The 25,134-nt window shown below is 39.3% G+C and overlaps 4 protein-coding genes across 4 annotated transcripts; 2 read left to right on the forward strand and 2 right to left on the reverse strand.

Annotated features, from left to right (window-relative positions):
* Positions 1–1,180: 1,180 nt before the first annotated feature.
* Positions 1,181–11,236, reverse strand: LOC133797891 (protein RNA-directed DNA methylation 3). Its single transcript, XM_062235988.1, has 18 exons — positions 10,902–11,236; positions 10,069–10,322; positions 9,803–9,958; positions 9,522–9,680; positions 9,343–9,426; positions 8,138–8,205; positions 7,577–8,041; positions 7,370–7,421; positions 7,146–7,301; positions 6,892–7,035; positions 6,709–6,811; positions 6,457–6,606; positions 6,275–6,326; positions 6,118–6,182; positions 5,889–5,958; positions 5,273–5,309; positions 5,126–5,183; positions 1,181–5,049 (listed from the first exon to the last, which is right to left on the reverse strand). Exons 1-18 carry the CDS (start codon positions 11,122–11,124, stop codon positions 1,508–1,510), a joined length of 5,838 nt encoding a protein of 1,945 aa, XP_062091972.1. The 5' UTR covers positions 11,125–11,236; the 3' UTR covers positions 1,181–1,507.
* A 1,940-nt stretch (positions 11,237–13,176) lies between these two features.
* LOC133795670 (uncharacterized) lies at positions 13,177–14,147 on the forward strand. Its single transcript, XM_062233125.1, has 3 exons — positions 13,177–13,495; positions 13,590–13,827; positions 13,912–14,147. The coding sequence occupies exons 1-3, from the start codon at positions 13,184–13,186 to the stop codon at positions 14,145–14,147; spliced, it is 786 nt and encodes a 261-aa protein (XP_062089109.1). The 5' UTR covers positions 13,177–13,183.
* Positions 14,148–14,632: 485 nt separating this feature from the next.
* On the forward strand, positions 14,633–15,337 carry LOC133793902 (uncharacterized). The gene is made up of 2 exons (XM_062231141.1): positions 14,633–15,025; positions 15,107–15,337. Exons 1-2 carry the CDS (start codon positions 14,763–14,765, stop codon positions 15,246–15,248), a joined length of 405 nt encoding a protein of 134 aa, XP_062087125.1. The 5' UTR covers positions 14,633–14,762; the 3' UTR covers positions 15,249–15,337.
* Positions 15,338–15,482: 145 nt separating this feature from the next.
* LOC133795671 (uncharacterized) lies at positions 15,483–16,813 on the reverse strand. Its single transcript, XM_062233127.1, has 2 exons — positions 16,230–16,813; positions 15,483–16,020 (listed from the first exon to the last, which is right to left on the reverse strand). Exons 1-2 carry the CDS (start codon positions 16,811–16,813, stop codon positions 15,483–15,485), a joined length of 1,122 nt encoding a protein of 373 aa, XP_062089111.1.
* Positions 16,814–25,134: the final 8,321 nt, after the last annotated feature.

Below are 25,134 nucleotides of genomic sequence, written 5' to 3' on the forward strand. Positions count from 1 at the left end.
ATTATGTTATAAAATCAGAACCCCAAAAACTGTTTAATATTTATTTTATTATTTAAAACAATTGTGCTGTTTAGTAATACTTAAAAAAAATTCTATTTAATTAATTAAAATTTTAATAATTAAATATAAAATATGTTTAGCAATTCTATTTTTATTTATTATTATTTTGAATTTTAAAATTAGAATTTTTTCACTTTCAAAATTTTTTTAAATCATTTTTCAATTTTTTTTCTCTTATTTTATTCAATTCAACACTTCAGACAACAAAATAAAAATAAAAGTTATCAAACACGTTTATTATTTTTTGTTTTAAAAAAAAAACAAAAATAATTACCAAATATATTTTTATTTTTTTAAAAATAAAAAACAAAAATAAAATAAATTTTCATTTTTATATTTAAAAAATTTTACCAAATACAACCAATAATTTTAATTTTTCTTATTTTGGGATAGAAATTATTTATTTATTAGTTTCATTAGAAAGTTGGGCAATTTTTCACCACAATTGGCGATCTGTCCTAAGAAAACATTATGTAAACAAACAAAAGACAAAAGAAGGGACGGAATTTATGTAAACATTATGTTGCTCTCAGCTTTGTACAGAAAATGAAAAAGTAGACAAATAACAAAAGATTATGTTATAATGATTAGTTTTAAAACCAAAAAATTATAAATTTAGTTGGCAGTAGTAGGTTAAATTCGTACCGCATTATTATATTATGCTAATCTATCTATAAGTAGTAGGTTAATCGTACAATTTACTATGTTTAATTTAGAGGTTATAATAAGTGGAATAATAAGGTTACGTGGCTTTATAATTCAACAATATTTTATTTCAAACGAAAGAAATTAATATAATTACCCTCCTTGCAATTTGTTAATTTCCCTAAAAAGCAAAACTTTTCCACAATCTCAAGGGTGGTGAATGAACTGGCTTTGAAGCCAGTGCAATTGTTGCTTTCTATAGTGAAATAAAACTTTTGCAACTTCCACAAATCTACACCAATATATGGATGTATTATTCAATACATACCCCAACCCAATGATGGATTTATTGGTGAGAAGTCTTTACTGTGACCAAATTTGAAGAACCTGAGACTTGGTTCAATTTCAGTGCTCTTGAATGAAGATCAAACCAGGAGCTTTTTTTGAATAAATGAAAACAAAGAGATACCATACGCACAGCATAATCAATTAACTTAATAGAATACCATGCATGGATAATTCAGATTCCTGGACTGTACTGTACAAGACAACAAAATGCATAGCGATCTTCACACAACCCAAAGATTTTCCTTCAGTCAGTCTGTTATGCTCAAAATAAAAGGTCATTAACCTCATTGCCTAGCACTGGGCTTTTCAAAAGCCATAAGAACATTCTGTGTCAGGAATAACATAGTTCCCAGATCAAAAAATGAGGTTCTAGGTCCTTCCTAAACTAAAGAAAAAGCATTATCTACAGTCATAACAAATCAAAAGTAACCCACAGTAGTGTTTGGAGAGTTGATTACCATCCTCCTTTCCCACCACTGCTGCCTCCACTGCCCCAAGATTTCGATGGTGGCTTGCCCCATGCATCAGTTGATCCACTTGTATCAGTTCCGTCTTTTGCATCTGCAGCACTTGGTTGAGTATTCCAACCTCCTCTGGCGGCATTTGAGTCTGATCCCTGATTGTTCCAACTGCCAGCTTGTGCAGTTGAACTGGGTTCTTTAAAGCCGCCACCTCCACTCCCCCAAGATTTTGATGGCGGCTTACCCCATGCATCAGTTGATCCACTTGTATCAGCTCTGTCTTTTGATTCTGCAGCGCTTGGTTGAGAATTCCAACCTCCTTTGGCAGCATTTGAGTCTGATCCCTGATTGTTCCAACTGCCAGCTTGTGCAGTTGAACTGGGCACTTTAAAGCCACCACCACTGTTGCCTCCACTCCCCCAAGATTTTGATGGTGGCTTACCCCACGCGTCAGTTGATCCACTTGCATCAGTTTTGACTTTTGCATCTGCAGCACTTGGTTGAGTACTCCAACCTCCTCTGGCAGCATTTGAGTCTGATCCCTGATTGTTCCAACTGCCAGCTTGTGCAGTTGAACTGGGTACTTTAAAGCCACCACCACTGTTGCCTCCACTTCCCCAAGATTTTGATGGTGGCTTACCCCATGCGTCAGTTGATCCACTTGCATCAGTTTTGACTTTTGCATCTGCAGCACTTGGTTGAGTATTCCAACCTCCTCTGGCAGCATTTGAGTCTGATCCCTGATTGTTCCAACTGCCAGCTTGTGCAGTTGAACTGGGTACTTTAAAGCCGCCGCCACCGTTGCCTCCACTCCCCCAAGATTTTGATGATGGCTTACCCCATGCGTCAGTTGATTCACTTGCATCAGTTTTGTCTTTTGCATCCGCAGCACTTGATTGAGTATTCCAACCTCCTCTGGCAGCATTTGAGTATGATCCCTGATTGTTCCAACTGCCAGCTTGTGCAGTTGAACTGGGCACTTTAAAGACACCACCCTGATTGGATGTATTTGAGCTTGACCACTGGCCTTCCCCAGAACCACCTGATGGTTTCACATTATTACCCCAACTGCCAGCTTGTGAATTTTGTCCTTCCCAGCCACCCTTTTGATTGGTAATAGCTGAGCTTGTCCTCTCTGTCCCCTCAGAAGCACCAGCTGGATTCTCTTTCTTCCCCCAACTTCCAGAACTCAGATTGTTTCCTTTGTTCCAACTGCCATCTTGTGAAATTGATCCATTCCAGCCACCCTCCTTATTGGAAGTAGTTGTGGCTGGGCACTGCGCCCCTCCTCCAGAAGCAGCAACAGATGTTTTTCCATCATTTCTCCAATCTCCATCACCTCCAGTACTTGAGCCAGTTCCCTTGTTCCAGTTGCCAGCTTCTGAACTTGATCCTTTCCAGCCACCCGCTGAAGAAGCAGCAGATGATTTCCCCTCACTCCCCCAATTTCCACCAGCTTCAGTACTCAGGTTGCTTCCTTTGTTCCAACCACCAGCTTGTGATCCTTTCCAGCCACCCTCTTGATTAGTATTACTTGAGCTTGACCACTGTGCTCCTCCAAAAGCACCAGAAGGTTTCCCATTATCGCCCCAACTTCCACCGCCTCCAGTGCTGGAGCTGGTTCCTTTGTCCCAACTACCACCATCTTTTCCCTCCACTGACTGGTTCCAAGCACAAGATACATTTCCAGTTTCAGCGCTACCTGAAGTTCCATCCTGCCACTTATTTTTATAATCACTTCCTTGGTTCCAAGCCCCAGCACCATCACTGTTTTTACCTCCCTCAGCAGAACTTTCCGACCCTTTGTTCCACGAAGAATCATTCCCACCAGAATCTCTACTGTTCCAACCACCATTTTGATCCCTCCTTCCACGGCCCCTGCCTCCAAAGCCTCCTCTATCTGATCCACCTCTCCCACCAAAGCCTCCGCGGTCTGATCTACCTCTACCACCGAAGCCTCCCCTATCTCCACCTCTACCACCAAAGCCTCCTCTGTCTCCACCTCTACCACCATAGCCTCCTCTACCCCTGTAGCCTCCTCTATCCCCGCCTCGACCTCCAAACCCTCCTCTCCAATTTCCACCACTTGGCTTACTATTAAATTCCTCAGTCTGATTATCCCCACTGCCCCAGTTAGAATTCCCATTACCAGATTCAGAATTCTGATTACTTTTCTTGCCCCAAGCAGATTCTTGATTTCCGCTAGCACCACCAGAATCTGAGTTCCAATTACTCTTCTTGCCCCAGCCAGAATCCTGATTTCCACTAGCGCCACCAGAATCTGAGTTCCAATTACTCTTCTTACCCCAACCAGAATCTTGATTTCCATCAGTGCCACCAGACTCTGAGTTCCAATTACTTTTCTTGCCCCAAGCAGAATCTTGATTTCCATTGGCACCACCAGAATCCTGATTTCCACTTGCACCATCAGATTCTGAGTTCCAATTACTTTTCTTGCCCCACACAGAATCTTGATTTTCACTGGTGCCACCAGATTCTGAATTCAAATTGCTTTTTGTTCCCCAACCAGACTCTTTGTTTCCACAAGTACCACTAGATCCAGAGTTCCAATCACTTTTCTTTCCCCAGTTAGAGTCCCTACTCCCATCAACATCACAAGATTTAGAGTGCCAGCTGCTTTTGCTGCCCAAACCAGAATCCACGTTACCCCTTGAGTCACCAGATCCAGAGTTCCAATCACTTTTCTTTCCCAAATTAGAATCTCGGTTCCCCTCTGAGCCACCAAGTCCAGCACTACAATCACCTTTTTTACCCCAATTAGAATCCTGTTTGCCATCAGTATCGCTAGCAGCAGTATTCCAACCACTTTTCTTTCCCCAACCAGCATCTTGGTTTCCACCCAAAGAATCAGATTCAGAGTTCCAAGCACCTTTCTTACCCCAACTTAAATCTCGACTGCCATCATTGTCACTGGAACCAAAATTTCCACTGTTGTTCTTATCTGGAAAAGAAGTCTTCTTACCCCAAGCAGATGAATCATTGCTGACTTTGTCTTTCCCTGTGTCCCAAGATTTCTGTTGGCTCCACGTGGAATCTGTTTTGCTCAAGCCATCCTCCCCAGCACAATCATTTTTCTTTTCCCATGATCCTCCTTCAGCTACACTTTTACTTTTGCCCCAAGAATCTAATTCATTCTTTTTAGTAGTTGCAGCACCCCAACTGCCAGCTGAATTGTCAGCAATATTCTTTCCTTTATCCCAGGGTTCTTCCACTGCTTTCCCACAATCCTGGTTGTCATGCACATTAATGTTCTTCTCCCAGGAAGCTGAAGCATCATTTGAGGAATCACCTAAAATTCCAACTTTTGATTTATCTTGTCCCCAACTACATCCGGTATTTTCAGAAGAGTCTTTATTCCATATATTAGATGCATTACCGTCAACTCCCCCACTTCCTCCAGTAGCTTTCTCAGTGCTTTTTCTTCCCCAACCAGCATCATCTTTGTCAGCTGCCTGAGCACCCCAAGGATCATTTGTCTTTGGAGTCACTTTGCTCCCCCAAGCATCTTCCACATCTGTAAAGTTGTATGCTGTTACAAAACTTGCCATAACTCACTAGGATTGGTTTTAAGTAAATGTTTCACTTGATACCTTTATTAACATCATTTTCAGCACCAGCATGATTTGCACCGCCAGATTCCCACTGCATCTGCAATGTTAAAAAGGTTATCAGCAAATGTCCCAACATGCAACACATCCACAAAGAGGCTGAAACAGCAGAACAAGTTAAGAACAAACCGAAGAGCCCGGTGTAGATAAATTAGGCCAAGAGCTCCTACAAGAATCGGCAACATTTTTTTAGACAGAGTAGCACATTAGAAAAGCACAAGAACAACGAAAGGCAAAGCTACAATGGCCAACAATAAACAATTTAATGGCAAGGGTAACATCAGATTTTCTGTTTTCATATTCACTCTTTCTATTACGTATAATACATCAAATTAAATTATCGGCAAATCAACATTGAGAAAGCAAAACTATAGTGACAGAGTGACAGCAATTAATAAATAGCCTTGAAGAAATTATAAAACCATGCAGCTACACAGTGAACCCCCACTTCTGTATGATCATATAGAACCACAGATAATTGAGATTCTTTTACATTAAATATTCTCTCCTTTTTCAAAATAATACATCTGTTTCTAAACATTCAGCACAACTCTCCCAAAAGTATATGCCTGTTCAAAAACTAAATGTTACCATACTTATGAGACTTAAAACATGATTAAAACCAAAAAAATCTCAGATTTTCCAAAACCACCAAAGTTCACCAAATTAAGATGACTCGTCGTCAATCACTACCTCACGAAAAAATTCGAATAAACTGTTTCAGGATGGACAAATAGGACCAAACCTTTCACTAGACACTGCACCAGAAGTCCACCCATCACCTGCTCCTGATGCTCCTGCACCATCCGCCCAGTCTTCAAAGGAAACAAAATACATCAAATTTCTTCAAGTCAAACTCCATCAAGGATCAAAACAGAAATAAATAATTGAAGGAAAAAAAAGCATTAGCATCAATATGAAGTTATTAACTATACAAACAAAGAAAGACAGTAGAAAAGGAAACAGACTCTCACCTGTAGACAATCCTTCGCCTCCAAACAGGTCAAAAGGTTTGAGAAAACTAGATTCTGGACCCTCGCTATAAAAGAGACATATGCACATCAGAACAGTAAGTGCATGTTAAGAATGATAATCAGTTTTGAATAAACAGCTATTGATTATGAAAATTACCTTGACACAACAGAGCTACTCCCACGAACCTCAGAAAGATGCTCACTTTTAACTGCAAAATATAACATTCTGAAAAGTTATCATATAACTAAAGAATATAACAAACTAACAACAAAAATACTGGAAAAACTAATTAGTGACAACTGGATACAAATATCAATAATAAATTAGCTTTGACAAACCTGTAAGAATTTTCTGCTTAGAGTCAAGCTTGACTGTGACGTCAGAACGACGTATTGCAATGACACGGCAAAGATACCCCTTTAATGGACCAATGCGGATTCTCAAAGTTTGACCAATATTGAACATACCATCCTTATCAGCCTGATTAACTGCATTCAAGATAACCAATCAGTGATAAAGCAAAAGTCTTGCAAGCCAGTAGCTATGACTTGAGAACTTATGGTTACAACATCAACCAGGAGCACACATACAATTACGGTTGTCGTCCCTTGATTGCCATGGCTTTTTAGGTGATAGAGGGGATTTAGGGGATGCTGGGAAATCATCAAAACATGGGAAACTAGATTCTCCACCCTGAATCAGGAAGAATATTATCACAATGCGCACACTAAATTGCAAATAATAAAGTAGACATGATAAAAAGGACTTCCAACCTTTTCATTGAAAGGGCTAGGAGAGAGCTTAACTCTCTCACAAATACGAGATTTGCAGCAGAAATAACCACAATTTTCTGTTTCATTCTCATCATACATGAAGACAATCCCCCTATAAATTTTCTTAACAATTCCCTGCTTGCCCTGCAAAAGTAAAAGAAACAGTGGTAAAATCCTCCAGCCTCAGACTCTTAGCAAGCATATTTCCCAGGTCAACTACATTTAGATGGCATGATCTTAAATAGATGTCAAACCTCCAATGGCCCTTCTATAACCTTGACGGTATCACTAACACTAATGGTCTTCAAGCGGTGATCTAAGGCAGTAAATTTCATGTCCGATGGCTCGTTCTGTAACTCACTTTGTTGAACAGTTACCACCGAAGGTCCTTCTTTACCCTCTTTCAATATCTAAAGTGTTGAACAGAATATCAGTCACCACAATAAAGGAATATGAAGGTATTAACTAAACTATGTACCTTGTAACTATAGTCTTTCTCTACGCCTATGATAACCCCAAAGTCTCTGCGGCTGCAACGTCATATATAATAGCAAAACTAAGAAAGCTAACACCAACATCAATAAAAAAATAAACTTTAACAATATTAAATTTTAAAAGGTTGGATGAACATGAATAGTTCATAACTGGAAGATTTCTCTTCAACAAGCTAATATATACTACTCACCCAACACACACAAGATCATGCACTTCAAAACTATTCATGGCAGTTGACTCTGAGCACTCTCCTTTTCCACCTGCCATGGACCCTGAGCTCTCTCCTTTACCACCTGCAATTGACCCTGAGCTCTCTCCTTTACCACCTGTAACTGACCCTGAGCTCTCCCCTTTACCACCTGCAACTGACCCTGAGCTCACTCCTTTGTCGTGCAATGCATCCTTTCTAATGGAACGCTTTTTCTTCTGTTCCCCATAGAGCTGTGAAAGCCACTCTGAATTATCAGATTCATTGTTCTCAGAAGTGCTAAACTTCATCTGCTCCTCTTCTGATGGCTCAACACCAGAGCAACTTATGGAATCTATGGCTACTTTTTTGTATAAATATCCATCCTTGATCATCATACCATCAAGAACTTGAACAATCTTCCCAGTATCGCGATCCTTCTTGGTTTGAATAAGAGGTCGGAACTCTCTAAACAGATATTATAAATAAAAATTATTTCAGAAACTAAACTGCAAATGAAACAGAGAAAAATAAAAATACAGAAGAAGAGATTGAACAAATTACTCAAGTTCACTTGAATTGATTAATCGCGGTGCTGGATTGGATATTTTCTTGGCAGTAGCTCCTCCACCCTATAATGCAAGTAATACAAAAAATTAAAACTTGAAATAACGACTTAAAAAAGAATTGTGAGCATTCCAATTAACAATAGCACAAAAAAAAGGATTCATTCTCATTAGCTAACAATGGGCATAACCTATATCTTCCAATCATAAAACTACCAATTTGCACATTCTGAAAACATATATACACATGGTCTTATACTATGTTAAGATGCCATATTACACTATCCCCAGTGACCAGTGTAATGACATCAAATCATATGACACTTCAAGCAGATATCAGATTTGGTAAGGGTAAGCAAATATCCTAGGAAATAGGGGTTAGGGCACTTAAATTGTTATTCCTTTCCATCTACGCACCATTTCAATCCCAATATCACCCCTGACCTATACATTATGCTCACAAACTCGATGAACTTTCTCAGTCAGATTTTATAAAGTTGCTTGAATGGGACCATTGATAACCCGTAATAGAAATGATAATCAGCCAAATTAAAAGCTTGGATAAATATAAATAATTGTTAAAGTACAGCCAAAGAAACATAATTCAACTGAATCTTAAATCAGTTGTAGTAGCTCTGAGAAGGAACATTATAATATGAATCACAAGTAACTAGTACATTAGCTCTGTTTATTTTCCTAACTCTTGAAGCTAATAACTAAATACAAAGTACATTATCTTTATTATCAAAACTGAGAAATGCAAGCAACAGATACACACGGACAAAAAAAATTAATTTTCTTGCACAACAAGAGGCCCCAGTGAATAGGCTAAGAAATCATAACTCCCCATTGGACAAGCAAAAGAAGCAGGTTCTCGTAAGAAGAAAAGGACATTTTACATTAACAGAAAAAATCTATATTACTATATGGGGAACCCATATAAGTTTTAACACTGGAACTGGGCTTAATCTCACTAGCCTAATAAATATTATAAAATTACTTTCGACATCTACTCAAAGGTTCCACCAACCTGGTTCTCCTAACTACAGAAACAGATGGTAGCTAGAGTATAAAACAGAAACTCCAAAGACGAAAATTTCTTCCAAGAGACAACAACACACACATATACAACAGAATTAAAATAAAAACAAAACACCACACACACACAAGAAAAGGGAGAAATTTTTTAGACAATTGGAGTACATATTTTTCAGCCATCGCTTGTAGATCAATTCTTGGTATCAGCTTCACCACTACTCTTTTAGGTGGTTTGCTCACATGGACAACCTGCAAATATTAAAATCCCTTTTACAAAAATTATAATAATAATAAAAATAAAGGTATCACAATCAGTTATAATGACTGCTAAAAATCCATCATACCTGAGCCAGATCGCCCTTATATTTCCCATTCTTTACACGGGCCCACATGCCCACCGAAATCTCATTGCGTGGAGGCTTAATAGAGACCAGACGAGAAACTTCATTCCTAGGAACTGGCATTACTCGAGTTGCATACACACCAGGTAGCCCATAACATGCCTGGAATTAAAACCAAGACAGGGGAGGGCAAGCACAAGTCAGCTGAAAATAGCAGCCACCTTAACCAAAATAAAAAACTATCAGCCTTCTCTAACAGACCAAAAACGAGAGAACAAGAGTACCTCATTAACATTACTTTGCTTGTCAGATTCTATAAACAAAAATCCTTTGACGTGATCAAGAGCAAATGCAGATATTATCTCCAACTTTTTGCCTAATGATTTCAAGTCAACATACTTCTGCATCAAACAGAAAGATAAAACCCTCTCGCGTCCAACCTACAAGAAAAGTGATAGTTAAAATAAAAGAGAGAGAGGGAGAGAGAGAGAGAGAGGCGGGGTGAATATAATTTATAACAAAACTACGATCCAACGAGCCAAAATCGTACCGCACATTTGACTTTCCAGATAATTGGTTCATCATCGGAAGACATACGCGAACTTCTGTCAGTCGATCTCTTGTTCTCATGACCATCTTCAGCATAGGAAGCAAATTGAGAGCTATCGTTGTATCCATCTCCCATCATTCTACCAAATTCCTCTTCATCCATCTCCTCTTCTTTAGGAATAAATGGAATACTGGAGGATTTTCCTGCTTCATTGTTATCATTTTCTCCCAATCCAAAGTCTTCTTCCATAAAATCTGCAACCATTGGTTTAAATTTTAACATCAGCCTTAACATAGTTTCACTTGTGAGATACAATCAGCTCATACAGTCACGCTGATCTTCCCAAGGTAACATATTAATCACAGTCCAGAATCCTCAGGATAAACTAATAAAATACTAATATATTGCTCATAAATTAAAACTGTTTCAAGGGTTCAAATCTTTTCCAATAGTATCTCAGAAATGATTGTAAAAAATTTCTACATTTCAAACAATCCAGGGGAACACACCCACATTGTCTACAGAACCCAACGGACACCATTCACGAGCAAACACTCCCTATCTAACATTAAAATGTTTCAATCATCCAGTAAAGCTTCACTAATAGTCTAAACAAGCAAATGTAACGGAAACAAAACCCTACAGTTTCATGCAAAAAGTCACCTGTACGATCAGAAAACACAATGAAATGCGACGAAAGTAGGGTCTGACCATTTCAATCTTCGAAATATCAAAATCAACCTCAAATCCTTTAAAAATTAAAAGATAAAAAAAAAACAAAACAAAACCAAAAAAAATCAAAATCTCAAGACACAAGGGGTTTCTGCTCTCACCTCTGAAGTAGTCACTGATATCGCTGGAATCGCTATCATCGGCCACGTCAGCGTCATCTTCAAAAAACCTTAACACTCCCGGGCTATTCCTCTGACGACTGCGACCGGACCTCTTCCCATCATCGCTGCGCTTCCGTTTTCCGGCTGGAGAAGCTTTATCGGCGACGGCCTTGCCCTTATCGGCGACCCCCTTGCCCTTCTGGGCGACTCCCTTCAAACCCATCACAATGCAGGAAGAAGGATTTCACAGTCGAAATAGCTCTGAGAATATGAGAAGACCATGTAGAGAGAAGAAAGGGGGAAGAAGAATTGTGATTTTGCGTGACAATGGACAGGTGGAGTTCTGCATATTTTATACCGTGCTTGTGAATTTACTATCCTATCCTCAGTGTTCCGTGCTGTTGTAAGAGTAATATTTCTTTTTATTTTGTAATTGTCAATTAACGAAGAATAAGTCAAAACAAAAAAAATAGACAAAAGTGTTCTCACAAATATTACTTCACAACTTTATATGATTAAAACACATTCCAGTTTAATATTTAAGTATTACTTCACAACTTTCTGTCGTCTATGTGTTTGGCAAGGGAAATTTTAGACAATATGTGTAATCTCTCATATATATATATGCCATTTTAAAATGCCACCAACATACTTAATTTTTTTTAAATGCCACCATAAAATAATCTCTCATATATATACCATTTTAAAATTTTGGACAAAAATACCCATATCAAGACCCCTCACCTTCTCTCTTCCCAGCCAAACCGAACTCTTTCCTCTCCCCAGCCAAACCAAATTCTTCCCTCTTCCCAGCCAAACTCTCTCATTTCTATCTCATTATTTTCTCTCGGGTCACATTCTCACCATCTCAGGCAAAGCTCTCTCTCTCCCCACAGTCGCCGTCGCCACCGTCTTCTCCATCTCCGGCCACGGTAAGGTAAGACATTCGGTTTTCATGTCTTTTTTTTAAAAAAAAATTGAATCGTAATGTATAAATCGATGAAATGGGTTTGATTGTTAATCTTTATTTTGCAAAAAATGTAGCTTAAAATGGGTTTGATTCTATGTGCATTCTGCAAATTCTGCAAAAAATTTGTGGGTCGATGTTCTTTCGATTCCACATCGATTCTCCATCGATTCTCCATCGATGCACCATCGATGACATACAGTGAGTAATCGATGCTCCATCGATTCTCCATCGATGGTATATCGATGCCATGTCGATTCTTTCATAATCGATGCATAATCGATACTGAAGTATAATCGATGCCACATCGATGCCACATCGAGTCCATATCGATGCTGAACATATATGGCATCGATTTGACATCGATACACCATCGAAAATAACATCTCAATTGGATGTTCGCATCAGCATCGACATGGCATCGATGGAGCATCGATGTGGACTCGAAAGGCTGCATCGATGTACCATCAAAAGGCCATCGATGCTACATCGATTCTACATCGATGCTACATCGATGCCATGTCGATACTGATGCATAATCGATGGCAAACGATGGTTTATCGATGCCACATCGATGCCATATTGATGCTGAACATATATGGCATCGATTCCATGCTCCATCGATGCTATTTCGATGGTACATCGAGCCCATTTCGATGCTGAACAAAAGATTGAGTATTTTTTATAAATTCAACTAATTCTTTTTTCTTTTTTTTTTTGATATTTTGCAGATGCCACCCAAACGTATCCCACCACTTGAGATTCCTATGGAGGATCATTATGTCGGTCGTATGACCTATAGGGGTTCCGGGAGGTTAACAAAATTGAAGAAAAGATTTGAGGAGCATGGATTGTTGGGGAGGGTGAATGAGTCTGTTTTTGGACCATTCTTCACAGCCCCTCCCTTTTCGTTCTCTGGGGCATTGGTTCACACACTACTTTTGCGGAAGGTCAAGTCTCCGCGTGGCGATGAGGTGCACTTCTTGATGGGCCCAAACTTATGTAAGTTTGGGGTGCACGAGTTCGCCATTATCACCGGCCTGAGCTGCTCCTGTCCACCACTTGCCGTTGACATTGAACCTCACATTACTTCCTCCCGCCTAGTTGATACATATTTCAGTGTGGAACCCGAAAAAGACATTCGGTTCAGTATCTTGGAACGAGCTATTAGTATGTGCGATGTACCTGATGATTTGTACAAGCTCGGTTTGGTTTACTTTGTGGAGGGGATATTATTGGGCGCTGAGAACGACAATGCTATTTGGCGAGATTCATTGTCGATGGTCGAGGATTTAGATTATTTTGAGAAGTATCCATGGGGATCCTTTCATTCGATACAACTGTGAAACAATTCAATAGAGATATGAAAGCGATTGGTGGTACAATACCAGGTAAGAAGGCGAAGAAGATCATTGAGGCGGAGTCTTCTAAGGGTTTTAAGGTGGAGGCAAAGTACACTTGCAAGGGGTATCCACCAGCCTTGCAATATTGGGCATACGAGACGATTCTTGATTTACAGAAGGAACACGCCAAGCCCTGTGGATTCAAGTTCCCTAGGATGCTACAGTGGGAGAGCATAGGCCAGCCGAAGCATTTGCATTTGAAGGATGTACTTGCGAGGAGACATGTAAGTTATAAAACATTTAAATAATTCAAGAAATTTTGAATTATACTAATCAACTTATGTCATTTCTAATTTGATTGTTGTGTTTCCATTACAGTTGTCATGCATTTCTATCCTAAGGCCTCGACCAAATGAGCGAGACTTCTTTGATGCCGTATATCAGAGGACAGAGGGGGATGCTCCTAGGTATGTGATGTTGCAGAATATGATCCAGCCTGCACCAGAGGATGGAAGACCTTACGATCCTGAGGCAGAGGCTGTTGCGGTGGCTGAGATAGCCGTTGAGGCTGGCATATTTGTGGAGGATGCCCCGACAGAGTCTGCTCCAGATACTAGTACATAACCTACTTCTGCTCCTGCTCCTGCTCCTGGGGCTTATGAGGAGGTGTTGGGTGAGATAGCCAGACTATGATGTGCAGTGGACGATGTTAAGGCCACTCTAGGTATCGTCCTTAAAAATCAAGAAGTCATATTAGAGAAGCTGGCAACACTAGGTAGTATACCTACTCCTGCACCTACTCTTGCACATACTCATGCACCCACTCCAACAGATGATGTAGAGTACGACATTCTCCCCTCATGTTACGAGCCTTATGTTGGAGAAGCCACACCTTCTCAGCCAGTGCAGACGGTCTTAGGTACGACTAATCCATGAGTTTTTTTTTGTTTTAAAAAGATTAGATACTAATTGCTCCTTTACAAGTAAGCGTACTAGACAGAGACCAGTAAGGTACGAGGACTATACTCCAGCAGCCAAGAAACCAAAGTTCAAGGACCCAGTTACGATCCTTCCTTTAAAGGTGTTGGATCAAGATATGTTGACAACTTTTAACCGATGGGTACTCGGTGAGATTGATAACAGCAGACCGAGGAAGTTGGAATGTTGTGATGGGACCCCTGTTTGGTTCTTGAAGTTGAAGGTGGCAAAAGAATGGTTGGCAGAAACTGTAAGTCTCTTATGTTTGTTAGAACATTTATCTCATTTTAACAATCCACTCTTCCTTAACGTTACTCTATTTATTTGCAGCATCTCGACGCTGCGAATTATCTTATACGGAGACGTCTTTTTGAGTTGTCGAAGACGTACCCCGTGAAAGCCACCGTACTTGATTCATCATTTGCACAATATATTACTGCCAGATACGAGGAATTCAAGAAAAATGGCAGGACTTACCAATGGGACTCGGACATTCTTGATTTCCTGAAAGGAGATGCCAAAAAGTACAAGAAGCCTTGGGGTGATTGCAACGAGGTCTACTTCCACTGGTGCATGGAAAATCGGCACTGGGTCCTTTGCGAAATAAATTTCGCTGATTGGATGATCACTGTATTTGACTCAGATCATTCTAACTTTAGCCATAATAAGTTGTCTGAGTTGATGGAGCCTTGGACTAGGATGCTTCCATCTTTACTCAACGCTTCTGGTATGTTTAAAGGACACCCCAAGTTAAAAATAGCTAGACCGAAGATCACCGTTCCAAACTTTGATTGGCGGCGCATGTCCACTGATATTGTCCCACAGTCTAGAACCAGGTAGACGTACTAAATTCAGATTTTCAATAATGTTCTCCTTTAATTTTCAATACACTCACAATAAAGATTTCTTGGTTTCAGCGGAGATTGCGGTGTATTCGCCATCAAACACTTGGAGTTCATTCTTGGAGACATTTCCTTATCATATGCCATCGAGGACAACATTCAGTACTTCAGGGATAAATTATGCATCGACATTTTTTATGAGAATGTGTACCCTTGATGTTAGAACATTTATTTTGATTTCGATGACACACAATAGTATATTTCTCCTTAGTATTGTATATAAAAAATGTCGTTTCGATTAACAAAGTCCATTAATACACAAATATAAAGAGTAACAAAGTCCATTAATACACAAATAAAAAGAGTAACAAAGTCCATCAATACACAAATAAAAAGAGTAACAAAGACCATTAGTACCCAAATAAAAAGTTTAACATTGATGCCATAAATTTCAAACACGAACTTTACAAGTTGCCCTATTATGGCCTAGACCTCCACAAGTGCTGCACTTGCATGGAACAACCAATTTATCTCCATTGGAAGGATGGCGTTTCGTCTTAGGCCTACCTTGTTTCTTCTTTGGACGACCAACCGGGTTTTTCTGCGCAGGTGTTCTCACTGTTATTGTCATAATGTCATGTGGAATAATCCACTCTTCCTCGTTACCAGTAGGATATATAGATTCTGTGTAAGAGGACCTCCATGTCTCAATTTTATAGTAATCTGAACACAACGAATAAAAGTTCACCCCTCGCTTAAAGGATCCAGATAGTGCATGAGCACATGGAATACCAATAATCTGAAACACGCCGCATGTGCATGTCTTATTCAGGAGGTCGACTTCACCATTTAGCTCACCATCTAACACATGGAACTCATGCCTCCCTATTGCATAAGGAATCAAGAATCGAGCTTTCTCAGCCATATCCACCAAATTTTTCTCATAGGTCGGTGCAAGAGTGGTAGTTGTCTTCTCGCTAGTTTCTCTCCTATTACAGAACCAGGACTATAGTGTGAAGCGAATAAATTCGACGAATGTAGTTATCGGAAAGCTCCTAGCATCCCGGGTCTTATTGTTGAAACTTTCAGCGTAATTGCTTGTCATTATATTATACCTAGTATCCAGGAAAACTAAAATTTAATAGTAACATACATTTAGAAGATTTCAAAAATTAAAATACAATTGACAATGACATACCTATTTCCAGGAAAGTAAGCACGGGACCACTTATCAAAACCCATTCCTTCTAGGTATTGAGCAATGGCTGGGTCTTTTGATTTTATTTTTTCGAAGTTAGCGTGGAACTCGAATTTCCTAAAAGCATATGCCGCATTATACATCAACACATGACAATGATCAGTCTTGAATTTAGCAACCACATTCATACTAATGTGGTGGTAGCAAGCACCGTGATAGGCATCGGGGAAAATAGTTTCCAAGGCATGTGTAATACTTGCATGCCTGTCAGATACAAACGCCAGGTCCTCGACTTCCCCAATCGCTTCTTTTAGCTTTGACATGAAATACTTCCAAGAATCATGATTCTCACTATCCACAATACCAAATGCAACTGGATATAGATGGTTATTTGCATCCAGTGCGACTGCACATAACATCTGCCCACCATATTTTGTCTTTAAAAAGGTACCGTCCACACATAACACAGGACGACATGTACGAAACCCTCTTCTACTAACTCCGAGTGAGAAAAAGCAATATTTGAATCGATCTTCCTCAGTGACAAAATCTGTCAACGTCCCGGGATTTTTCTGTTGAAGCATGAACAGGTACGATGGTAACTTCTGGTAGGATGCTTCCAGTGTCCCTCTGACATAAGAAAGAGCCTTCTCTCGGCATCTCCAAGCTTTTCCATATGACAACTCAATGCCATAATCATTCTTAATGTCCTCTCTTATGTTGTTTGCCATGTACGCATTCGATCCAGTCTGATATTTTTTCTTTATGCAATGACCAATAACCCAAGGTGCAGCTTGGCGATGGCCTTTATGTCGGAGGTCAAGTGAGCAAGTGTGTTTGTTGGTGAAACGAGTTATCTCGAACATATCAGATTTAGGAATTCTCTTCCCCCTCAATCTCCACCCACAATCAGGATCCTTGCAAGTGATATACCAAACTTCAGTACCTGACTTCTTCACTACAAACTCGAAGTTCTGCTTCATTGCATACAAGTGTGCCTTCGTCTTCAACTCTAACTTGTTCTCAAAAACTTTCCCAACTTCTATTACTCCACAACTCACCCCAGATAACGTGGGGATAACATAAGAGGGGCATGGGATATCTTCAGCAGTATACGCTGGAGAACTCCATCTATTTCCATCATCTTGTGTAGTTAGACGACTGCTCTCTGATCCAGCAGTCCTCCGTCCTTGGCTTTCCTGACGACTTGGCAATGGTCGTACATTTAAATTATCTACTTGAACCACATGTAGCATCGACAACTGATCCTCTGAGTTATCATCAGAACTACTGCACCCCTCAACTCTTTCATCATCATCACCAAAAAGGGCAACTGGATCGTCATTGACATAAGGCTCATACTCATACCCATCATCATGCGGGAGATTTGTTGGGGGAAAAAAAGTTTCATTATGACTAGGACCTCCCATGCATACACTTGGCCCAGTAGCTGTTTGTGGAATAGCCGTGCATGATTGATTATGATTTTCCATATTAACACTCGCTCTAGGAGATGGATCAATAAGAGCAATGTTCTTTGCAATCGAACTAACGCATAAAGGAACCCGATGTTTTAAGGACTTTGAATTTTCAAGAATAAGAGCACTAACTCCTTCATCATCTGTGATGTCAATGGGATCTACACTAAAATCATTGCATGTAAACGACACTTCCAACTTTAAGTCAAACAATGACCTATCCACTTTCAACTTTGAATACAACTTCTCCAATAATTCTATGTAACCAACATCAATTGGTACATGTATTATAGTGTTCGAACCAGCTTTGAAATTCCATTTTTCTTCTGTTCCCAAACACCGTTGTAAGAAACAATTATATTAACTCTGGAACCTGCAAATTTACAAAAAAAAAACATAAGAAAATTATAAAAATAAAGTGTAATCTATGAAGAATCGATGGTAAATCGATGCCTATGAAAATCTATATTGTAGTTCAAAATCGATGCCACATCGATGACATTTCGATGCATCATCGATGCTGATGGTTGCCATTTCGATGCGATACCATTTCGATGCCACATCGATGCCTTACCGACGCTGAACCAAATAAACATATATGGCATCGATTCAACATCGATACCACCATCGATACCAACATCGAAATTATATATTTGCCTCAGTATCGATATAATATCGATGGTGTATCGAAATGCCATCGATGTCATATATGGCATCGATGGCATTTCGATACACCATCGATATTACATCGATACTAACGTCGAAATTTGCCTCAGTATCGATATGGAATCGATGTAGAATCGATGTGGCATCGATGCTGATGGTTGCCCTATGTATGCGATTCAATTTCGATGTAATATCGATGCCACATCGATGCCATATCGACGCTGAACCAAATCAACATATATGACATCAATGCAACATCGATACACCATCGATATTACATGGAAAATATCATCTAATTTAGATGTTCGCATTAGCATCGACATGGAATCGATGGGGAATCGATGGAGCATCGATGTACTATCGATTTTGGAAATCTCAGATCCGATCCGAAGAACAGTTCAGAAGTTGCAGAAAAAAATACAAACTCAACTGCGGAACAGTTCAAATCTAATATCTAACTATGGCATTTCATATTCATAAGTAAATTAATGAAATGATACTTACCCATGATTTTTTCTCTTAAAAACGCCAAGAAACTTCCAATCCGTTCCACCTCCGAGCTGTGAAAAAATGGTGAGGGATGAGAGAAAGAGATAGAGAGAGTGAAGTGTTAAATTTGAGTGAGGAGGGGAGGAGGGTATTTGTGTCCAAAATATAAGAGGGGGCATAATATGGGGAGAATTTTTATGTTGTCATTTAAAAAAAATTAAATATATTATGATGCATAAAGGGTAAAATTTCCCTTTGGCAATAAGGGCTGACTCTTAACATTTGACTTTTTATTTATCGTGAAATACATTGTGATATTTATAATGTAAAAGACTGAAGAAATCAGTGAAAGAAAGTTGTTTCCCGACCTGACTAATTCTTTAAAGTTGTGAAAATGTTGCAGGTTTTGCACCCACTAAATAGGATAATGAAGTTCGTTGGCGTCATTTGGTTGCACAAGTCCAGTGTATGTGGTGAGGGTGCACATGACGAGGCCTCAATGATGCGACCTTGGAACTTGTGAGAGAGGGAAACCAAAGTAAACGACCCAGGTAAGTAGTGAGGTGCCCAAGCTGACGAGGGAGTATGTCGAGGATGGCGACCCTGTCATCATGCAAGACGCGACCCCCGAGATAGCTGGCAACCCCTGATTAAGTGATGTAGGCCGAAGTGAACAACCCTAGTGCATGGCAACATGGGCCGAAGTGAGTGACACTAGAACAGTGCAATGTTGGTCGAAGTGAGCAACCTCAAAGCATGGTTGTTATTCCAAAAATTGGCATATTTGACGTGGCACTAAACTTGAACATGTGGAGCAGACTGGGAAGACCCCCTAGCAAGTTGGTCAGTGTATACCTGCAGGGTATACGACAAGTTACTGCTCGACATACTATCACTAGAGGCCCAGCTGGTCGGAGTACACTTGATAAATGAATAACAGTTACTGCTCGGTACATTTTCCAGGAGAGTGGTTGGTCGGTATGACAGACAGATAAACCCGCTCGGATGAAAGCAGTTACACTCACCGTCAATAGTCCGCAGGAATCGCCCAACCACCCACAAAGAGCGCCTAACAGCCCTAAAAACTTGGTCAAGGCTCCTAAAGAATATGAAAGCAACTACTTGCGAGAAAAAATGGATATTTCTCCATCTGTCATGCTCAGGTGCAACCCTTGGAGAAAAGGGACAGTATAAATACAAACTCTCCACCACAGCGGAGGGGGTTCAAAAAAATAGCCTACTGACTAGCACTAGGAACATATCGAGCAGCTTGGCTTGGTACTTAGCAATGATTCTGTCATTTTGTATTGTCTTTTACACGTAGAAATTTACTTGTAATCCCTTGTGATCTTGTGTAAACCTTCAAGATTAATACAAATCTAAAAGGAAGTAGGTCATTACCAATCTTTGAGGTCAAACCTCTATAAATCATGGTATTCTCTATTATTTATTGCTCATTATTGCCAGGTTCTTAGCTCATTTATGGTGTATTGATTGTTTAATTGAAAGCTCTTCTAATTAATTATTTGACTTCGTGTCAGTTGGCTAAAAAATCAGTCAACATTCTGGTGCTTTCATTGAGAATCTAAGACAATCACATTCAGATTCTATTGCTGCAAGGATGGTAGTCTCAACCAGAAGGTCAAGCCAAGAGCCTCCAGAGCCCGAGGTTGAAGTCTCTCACCAAGTCCCATCAATGAGCAATTTCAATGGGCAGCGAGTGACTTGTCGCCAAGAAATCCATCTGGTGTTGGGGGACAAACCGCTAGGCCCACCACACCAGGACGCGGAGCTGCTGCCTCTGATGGAATCACCCATGGTGGAGCTGCTGCGCGGGGTACCGACCAGCCAGGACCCAGAGCTGGAGGTCCTGGACGGTATAAGCCCCACATAGATGTTGAAGGAATTGACCCTGAAATTGATCAGATAAGGGAAGTCGTTGGGCAGATGTAAGATCAGCTTGCCTCCGTGAACCAGGGACGGCCACTGCGTAGGAGGCCCTTAATGAAACTTTCGAAAAACAAATGAGAAATTTTTAAGAATGGATGGATCGACATGCTTGGTAGTGTTGGGAAACTTATTTAGGATCTTTATTTATTTTCATGTAGATCTAATATTAAACAAAATAATATGAGATAACCTAGACTATGTTTCTAAAATTGAATTCAAAGAGAAATAATTATAAGAATACTTGCATTATACACAACGAAATAAATGAAACATTCATTCAGTTTCTCTAACCTTGTATCCTTTCTGCCACAGAGTATTACCAAGAAACTGAACCGATCTTCAATTTTCTTCACAGCCTTCCAAAGTATCATTGGAATCACCTAGACTAGAGTGGGCAATTCTCAACACATGAGATAGATACAGAGAGAAGAAGAGAGAAGAACAATAAGGCTTAGAAAATGACTTATATTTAGAGAGAATCTAAAACCTATCAAAAACTTGTTACTCCTTTTATAGACTCAATTAGGTCATTTAATTTAATCAAAAAATTAATAAAATAATAGCCAATTAACAGCCCTAGGACGAAATTATCATGGGCTTTAGGCCCGTGAAATTTCCCATTTGATTATAAGCTCATTGGACTTAAAATCAAGGCTTGTATTATTTTATATTGATTTAATTAATTAAATAATTATTTAAATCCTTTATCAAATTGGTTATTTATAATTTGAACATTGATTTAAACTTATTTATTAATTTAGATACCAATTTATCTTAATTAATAAATCTGTCATTATTTCTCTTTTCTTCTCAAAATTACATAACCCTGTGAAACTATCCAAAATTGACCTCGTCAGCTTTCATAATTCTAATTGATAATTAAATCAATTAATTGAGACTATCTAGATGATTTTATTCAAGGTACAGTGGGGACCATGGGCCTATGAAATCAAGCTCCAATAAGTTATCATAAATCTAATTAATAAATTTACTAACTTATTAATTCATCGTGACTCCACTAAAGACTCGGAATTGCACTCTTGAATTCATAGAACGCTCTATAATAAATATAGATACGCTATCAATTATCCATTGTTACAACCATAATTGTCACTCAATCCTCTATAGACGGTCTACAATGAGATGAGACTAAAATACTGTTTTACCCCTCATTGTATTTTATCTTTAAAACACTTAGTTCCTTCTAAATGATATTTCAGTAAACTAATATTAATTACTGAAATTAAATCTATATCATTTAACACATTGAACCAAACTAAAAGGAAACCATCGTTTCACTTCTTCATCAGAAGCTATAGAAGTTCATATCTATGATTAACACTCCCACTCAATTATACTACCGAGTTCCCAAGATGTAAGTATGGGCTAGTCTATAGGGTAAGCTGGTAACGAACAAGTCAAATAACTCAAATAATATAACCAGTTAGAATACTAACCACTCAAAATTGAGACTGAATTGACCTATAGTCAACTATATGATATGACTAGAATAGATAATAACGGTATGTTTACTTATCCTATCAACTGTCAATATCGGTCTTGTCTGATGTAACAAATTTATCTGATCTTATCTACTTTGCTAATGTTCTGGAAAGAACATAACATTGTAATGTGTAAGTAGAACATATCGTAGATTGGCAAGTCAGTGTAAATCATATGCACTGACTAATCTTAGGATTAAATTATTTTTGAACATATAATCATATTTATATTCCACTGTGATTACGTCACTATAAATACGATTAACTATATGCTCAAGATTTAATAGAAGTTTATATTAAACAAATAATCCTAAAAATAAAACATGTGATCAAAGTGGTTGACTAAGTCAAAAAATGATTTTTATTCATTTATTGATGATAAATGAGATTACAAAGAAATTGGGTTTTAATTAGGGCATAAAACCCTAACAGGGAGGTGCAGGCACGTCAGGAGGACATGGAGCGCCGAACTCGAGAAGTGGTTGAATCCATCCGCAACTATATGCAACAGCAGCAAACCCAAGGTATGGGAACTACAGCTGGAATTACTGCCCAAAACCAGCAACGCCATCCCTTTTTTGGCTTTGGTGAAGTTGTCAAGCATGGGCCAGAGGCTCAACCTCAGAATGAGAACCAGGTTTCGACCAGGAGTCATAGATCTAGTCAGGGCACTCAAGCCAACAACAATAGGCGACCTTTACCGGTGGATGAGCAGGTCTTGCCAAGGCGTGGCATGTGGCAAGACCAAGCCGGAAATTTTCGGCCAAGATCTTAGGGCAGTGGTCGTGACTGGAATCCTGGTGCTGTAGGATGGGATGGTGACCTTCGAGCTCCAGCACCGAACAGGAGTGGTCAACCCCAAAACTACCAGCAGCAACCTGGTCGGTACAGACAGCATCAAGAATACCGACCAAGGTCCCAAAGAGATGACCCGGAAGTTAGTAGCGCATATGTGAAGGGTTTCAGGGAGTACCTCCAGTACCAGGTCGAGCAGACAACCAAAATGTCAGGGGCAAACCTCGACCAAACTCCATTTTCAATCGAATGGCCCCATGGGAGGTGAAGACCTTCGAGATGCTCTTAATCGCAGCAGGGAAAATCAAGATTCGAACAACATAGCTCCACCTGAGCCTATTCAGGACCCGAGAATGGATGAGGTATGCAATGCAGCACAGCCCCGGGCAGCTGCAAACCCTAACATCCAAGCCCAGCTGGATCTGTTAACCTAAATGGTAAGGGACTTAACAGCCCCCAAGTTAACAGATATTGAAATGGAAAGGCAGATAGGTTCCCCATTTTCAGATCGTATTAATCAGCTGCCCATACCTGTTAAATTCAAAATGCCAACATGGAAAATGTACACTGGGTTGGAGGACCCAGTATCTCATGTTCACAACTTTGAACTACAAGCCGATTTACAGGGAGTTCGGGATGATGCCAGGTACAGGATCTTCCTCACCACCCTATCAAAAATCGCCCAACAATGGTTTTTCACGCTACAGCCTAGGTCGATTACATCATGGGATGAATTTGTACACACATTATATTCTCAATTCTCCTCAGCAATGCCCCTTCCCTCCGAGCCGAATGACCTGGTAGACATAAAACAAAGAGATAATGAACCTTTGAAGGATTACATTCAACGTTTTATGCGGGAAGCCACCAGAGTGATCCCTTAGTGACGATGGTAAATTAATTGCCATAAATTCAAGAGTTAAGGAAAGAGTTTGTTATGGAGCAGTTTGAAAAGGATGTTTGGACGTACCACCCAGGAGTTCCTTGATCAGGCAGATAAATTCATCAAACTTGAGGAGGCTGGGTAGAATGTGGATAATCCAACTCAGGCGGCTACCAAGCAGGGGAAAACAAATGCTGGGAATACCCCCAACCCTGTAGAGTGAGGAAAGAATGGGGCTAAGAATGGCAAGCGCAGTAATAAGGCTGGAAGTAGCGGTAACCAGAATGACAATAAGAAGCCCAAGTCTACCGAGCAGCCCAAGCCACGGGAATATGTTCCTAAATTTACTACTTGCTCCATCATATTAGAGAACCGAGCAAACGTTTTTAATGCCACATAGGTTGTCGTACCATATAGAAGGCATCCATCAATGAGGAAGGATGTTAATAGTGTTGGGAATTGTGCCCTGAAAGCATATGTAGTAGACATTGTTTTAAGAAATAAATAAATAAATTGAATCCGTTATGCATATATTTTATGGACTATATTATTATGTGATAATATTAAGTAAATATCACAAAAATTCATAAGTTCATATACGTGATCTCAACCACATATTGGTACGAGAGGATTGTGTTTGAGATGAATGAACATGAATAGTTCGCAGTAAAATAAAGTTATGGAATCTTTAGATTAATTACTGCAAGTACGGTCCACTAGTATTATGAATACATGTGATATAGATTCGGATTACTAGTGTAGTAGGACACTTTAGTGGATGTGCTTTATATATTAGAGAATATAAAGAACTTGACCATATATGTTTATTAATACTTAGTTAAATACTGTTTCGAAGTATTAATTAAATATATCAACTGATGATCATATACAAATAGATCTTAATCCTGAAGTTACTATGAACTCATGTTTATGTTATATGAGTTCTTTGATTCACTCGTTAGAGTTTGTCAGAATGATTAGGCTAGAAACTTTTGTTTTGGGAACTCATTAATATAAATGGCTGGGGACATAGTATACAGATAGGAAGTCTATACTTTCTCGTAAGAGATTGAATAATGGTTCTCTTAAGGGTTGACTTTTAAGACCGAAAGGTTATTGAGCTCAAATTCGTAATTTAGTTA

Source organism: Humulus lupulus, chromosome 8 (genome assembly GCF_963169125.1).
Source record: "Humulus lupulus chromosome 8, drHumLupu1.1, whole genome shotgun sequence".
Taxonomy (NCBI): domain Eukaryota; kingdom Viridiplantae; phylum Streptophyta; class Magnoliopsida; order Rosales; family Cannabaceae; genus Humulus; species Humulus lupulus.

Coding starts and splice junctions, on each gene's coding strand:
- LOC133797891 (XM_062235988.1), bottom strand. CDS start 11,124: ATGGGTTTGAAGGGAGTCGCCCAGAAGGGCAAGGGGGTCGCCGATAAG. Junction 9,681..9,802: donor AGCAAAGTAATGTTAATGAG/GTACTCTTGTTC, acceptor TTTTAATTCCAG/GCATGTTATGGGCTACCTGG. Junction 7,036..7,145: donor TTATAGAAGGGCCATTGGAG/GTTTGACATCTA, acceptor TTACTTTTGCAG/GGCAAGCAGGGAATTGTTAA.
- LOC133795670 (XM_062233125.1), top strand. CDS start 13,184: ATGGGGATCCTTTCATTCGATACAACTGTGAAACAATTCAATAGAGAT. Junction 13,496..13,589: donor ATGTACTTGCGAGGAGACAT/GTAAGTTATAAA, acceptor TTTCCATTACAG/TTGTCATGCATTTCTATCCT. Junction 13,828..13,911: donor AGAGTCTGCTCCAGATACTA/GTACATAACCTA, acceptor TATGATGTGCAG/TGGACGATGTTAAGGCCACT.
- LOC133793902 (XM_062231141.1), top strand. CDS start 14,763: ATGGAAAATCGGCACTGGGTCCTTTGCGAAATAAATTTCGCTGATTGG. Junction 15,026..15,106: donor GTCCCACAGTCTAGAACCAG/GTAGACGTACTA, acceptor TCTTGGTTTCAG/CGGAGATTGCGGTGTATTCG.
- LOC133795671 (XM_062233127.1), bottom strand. CDS start 16,813: ATGCTTCAACAGAAAAATCCCGGGACGTTGACAGATTTTGTCACTGAG. Junction 16,021..16,229: donor GCTTACTTTCCTGGAAATAG/GTATGTCATTGT, acceptor GTTCTGTAATAG/GAGAGAAACTAGCGAGAAGA.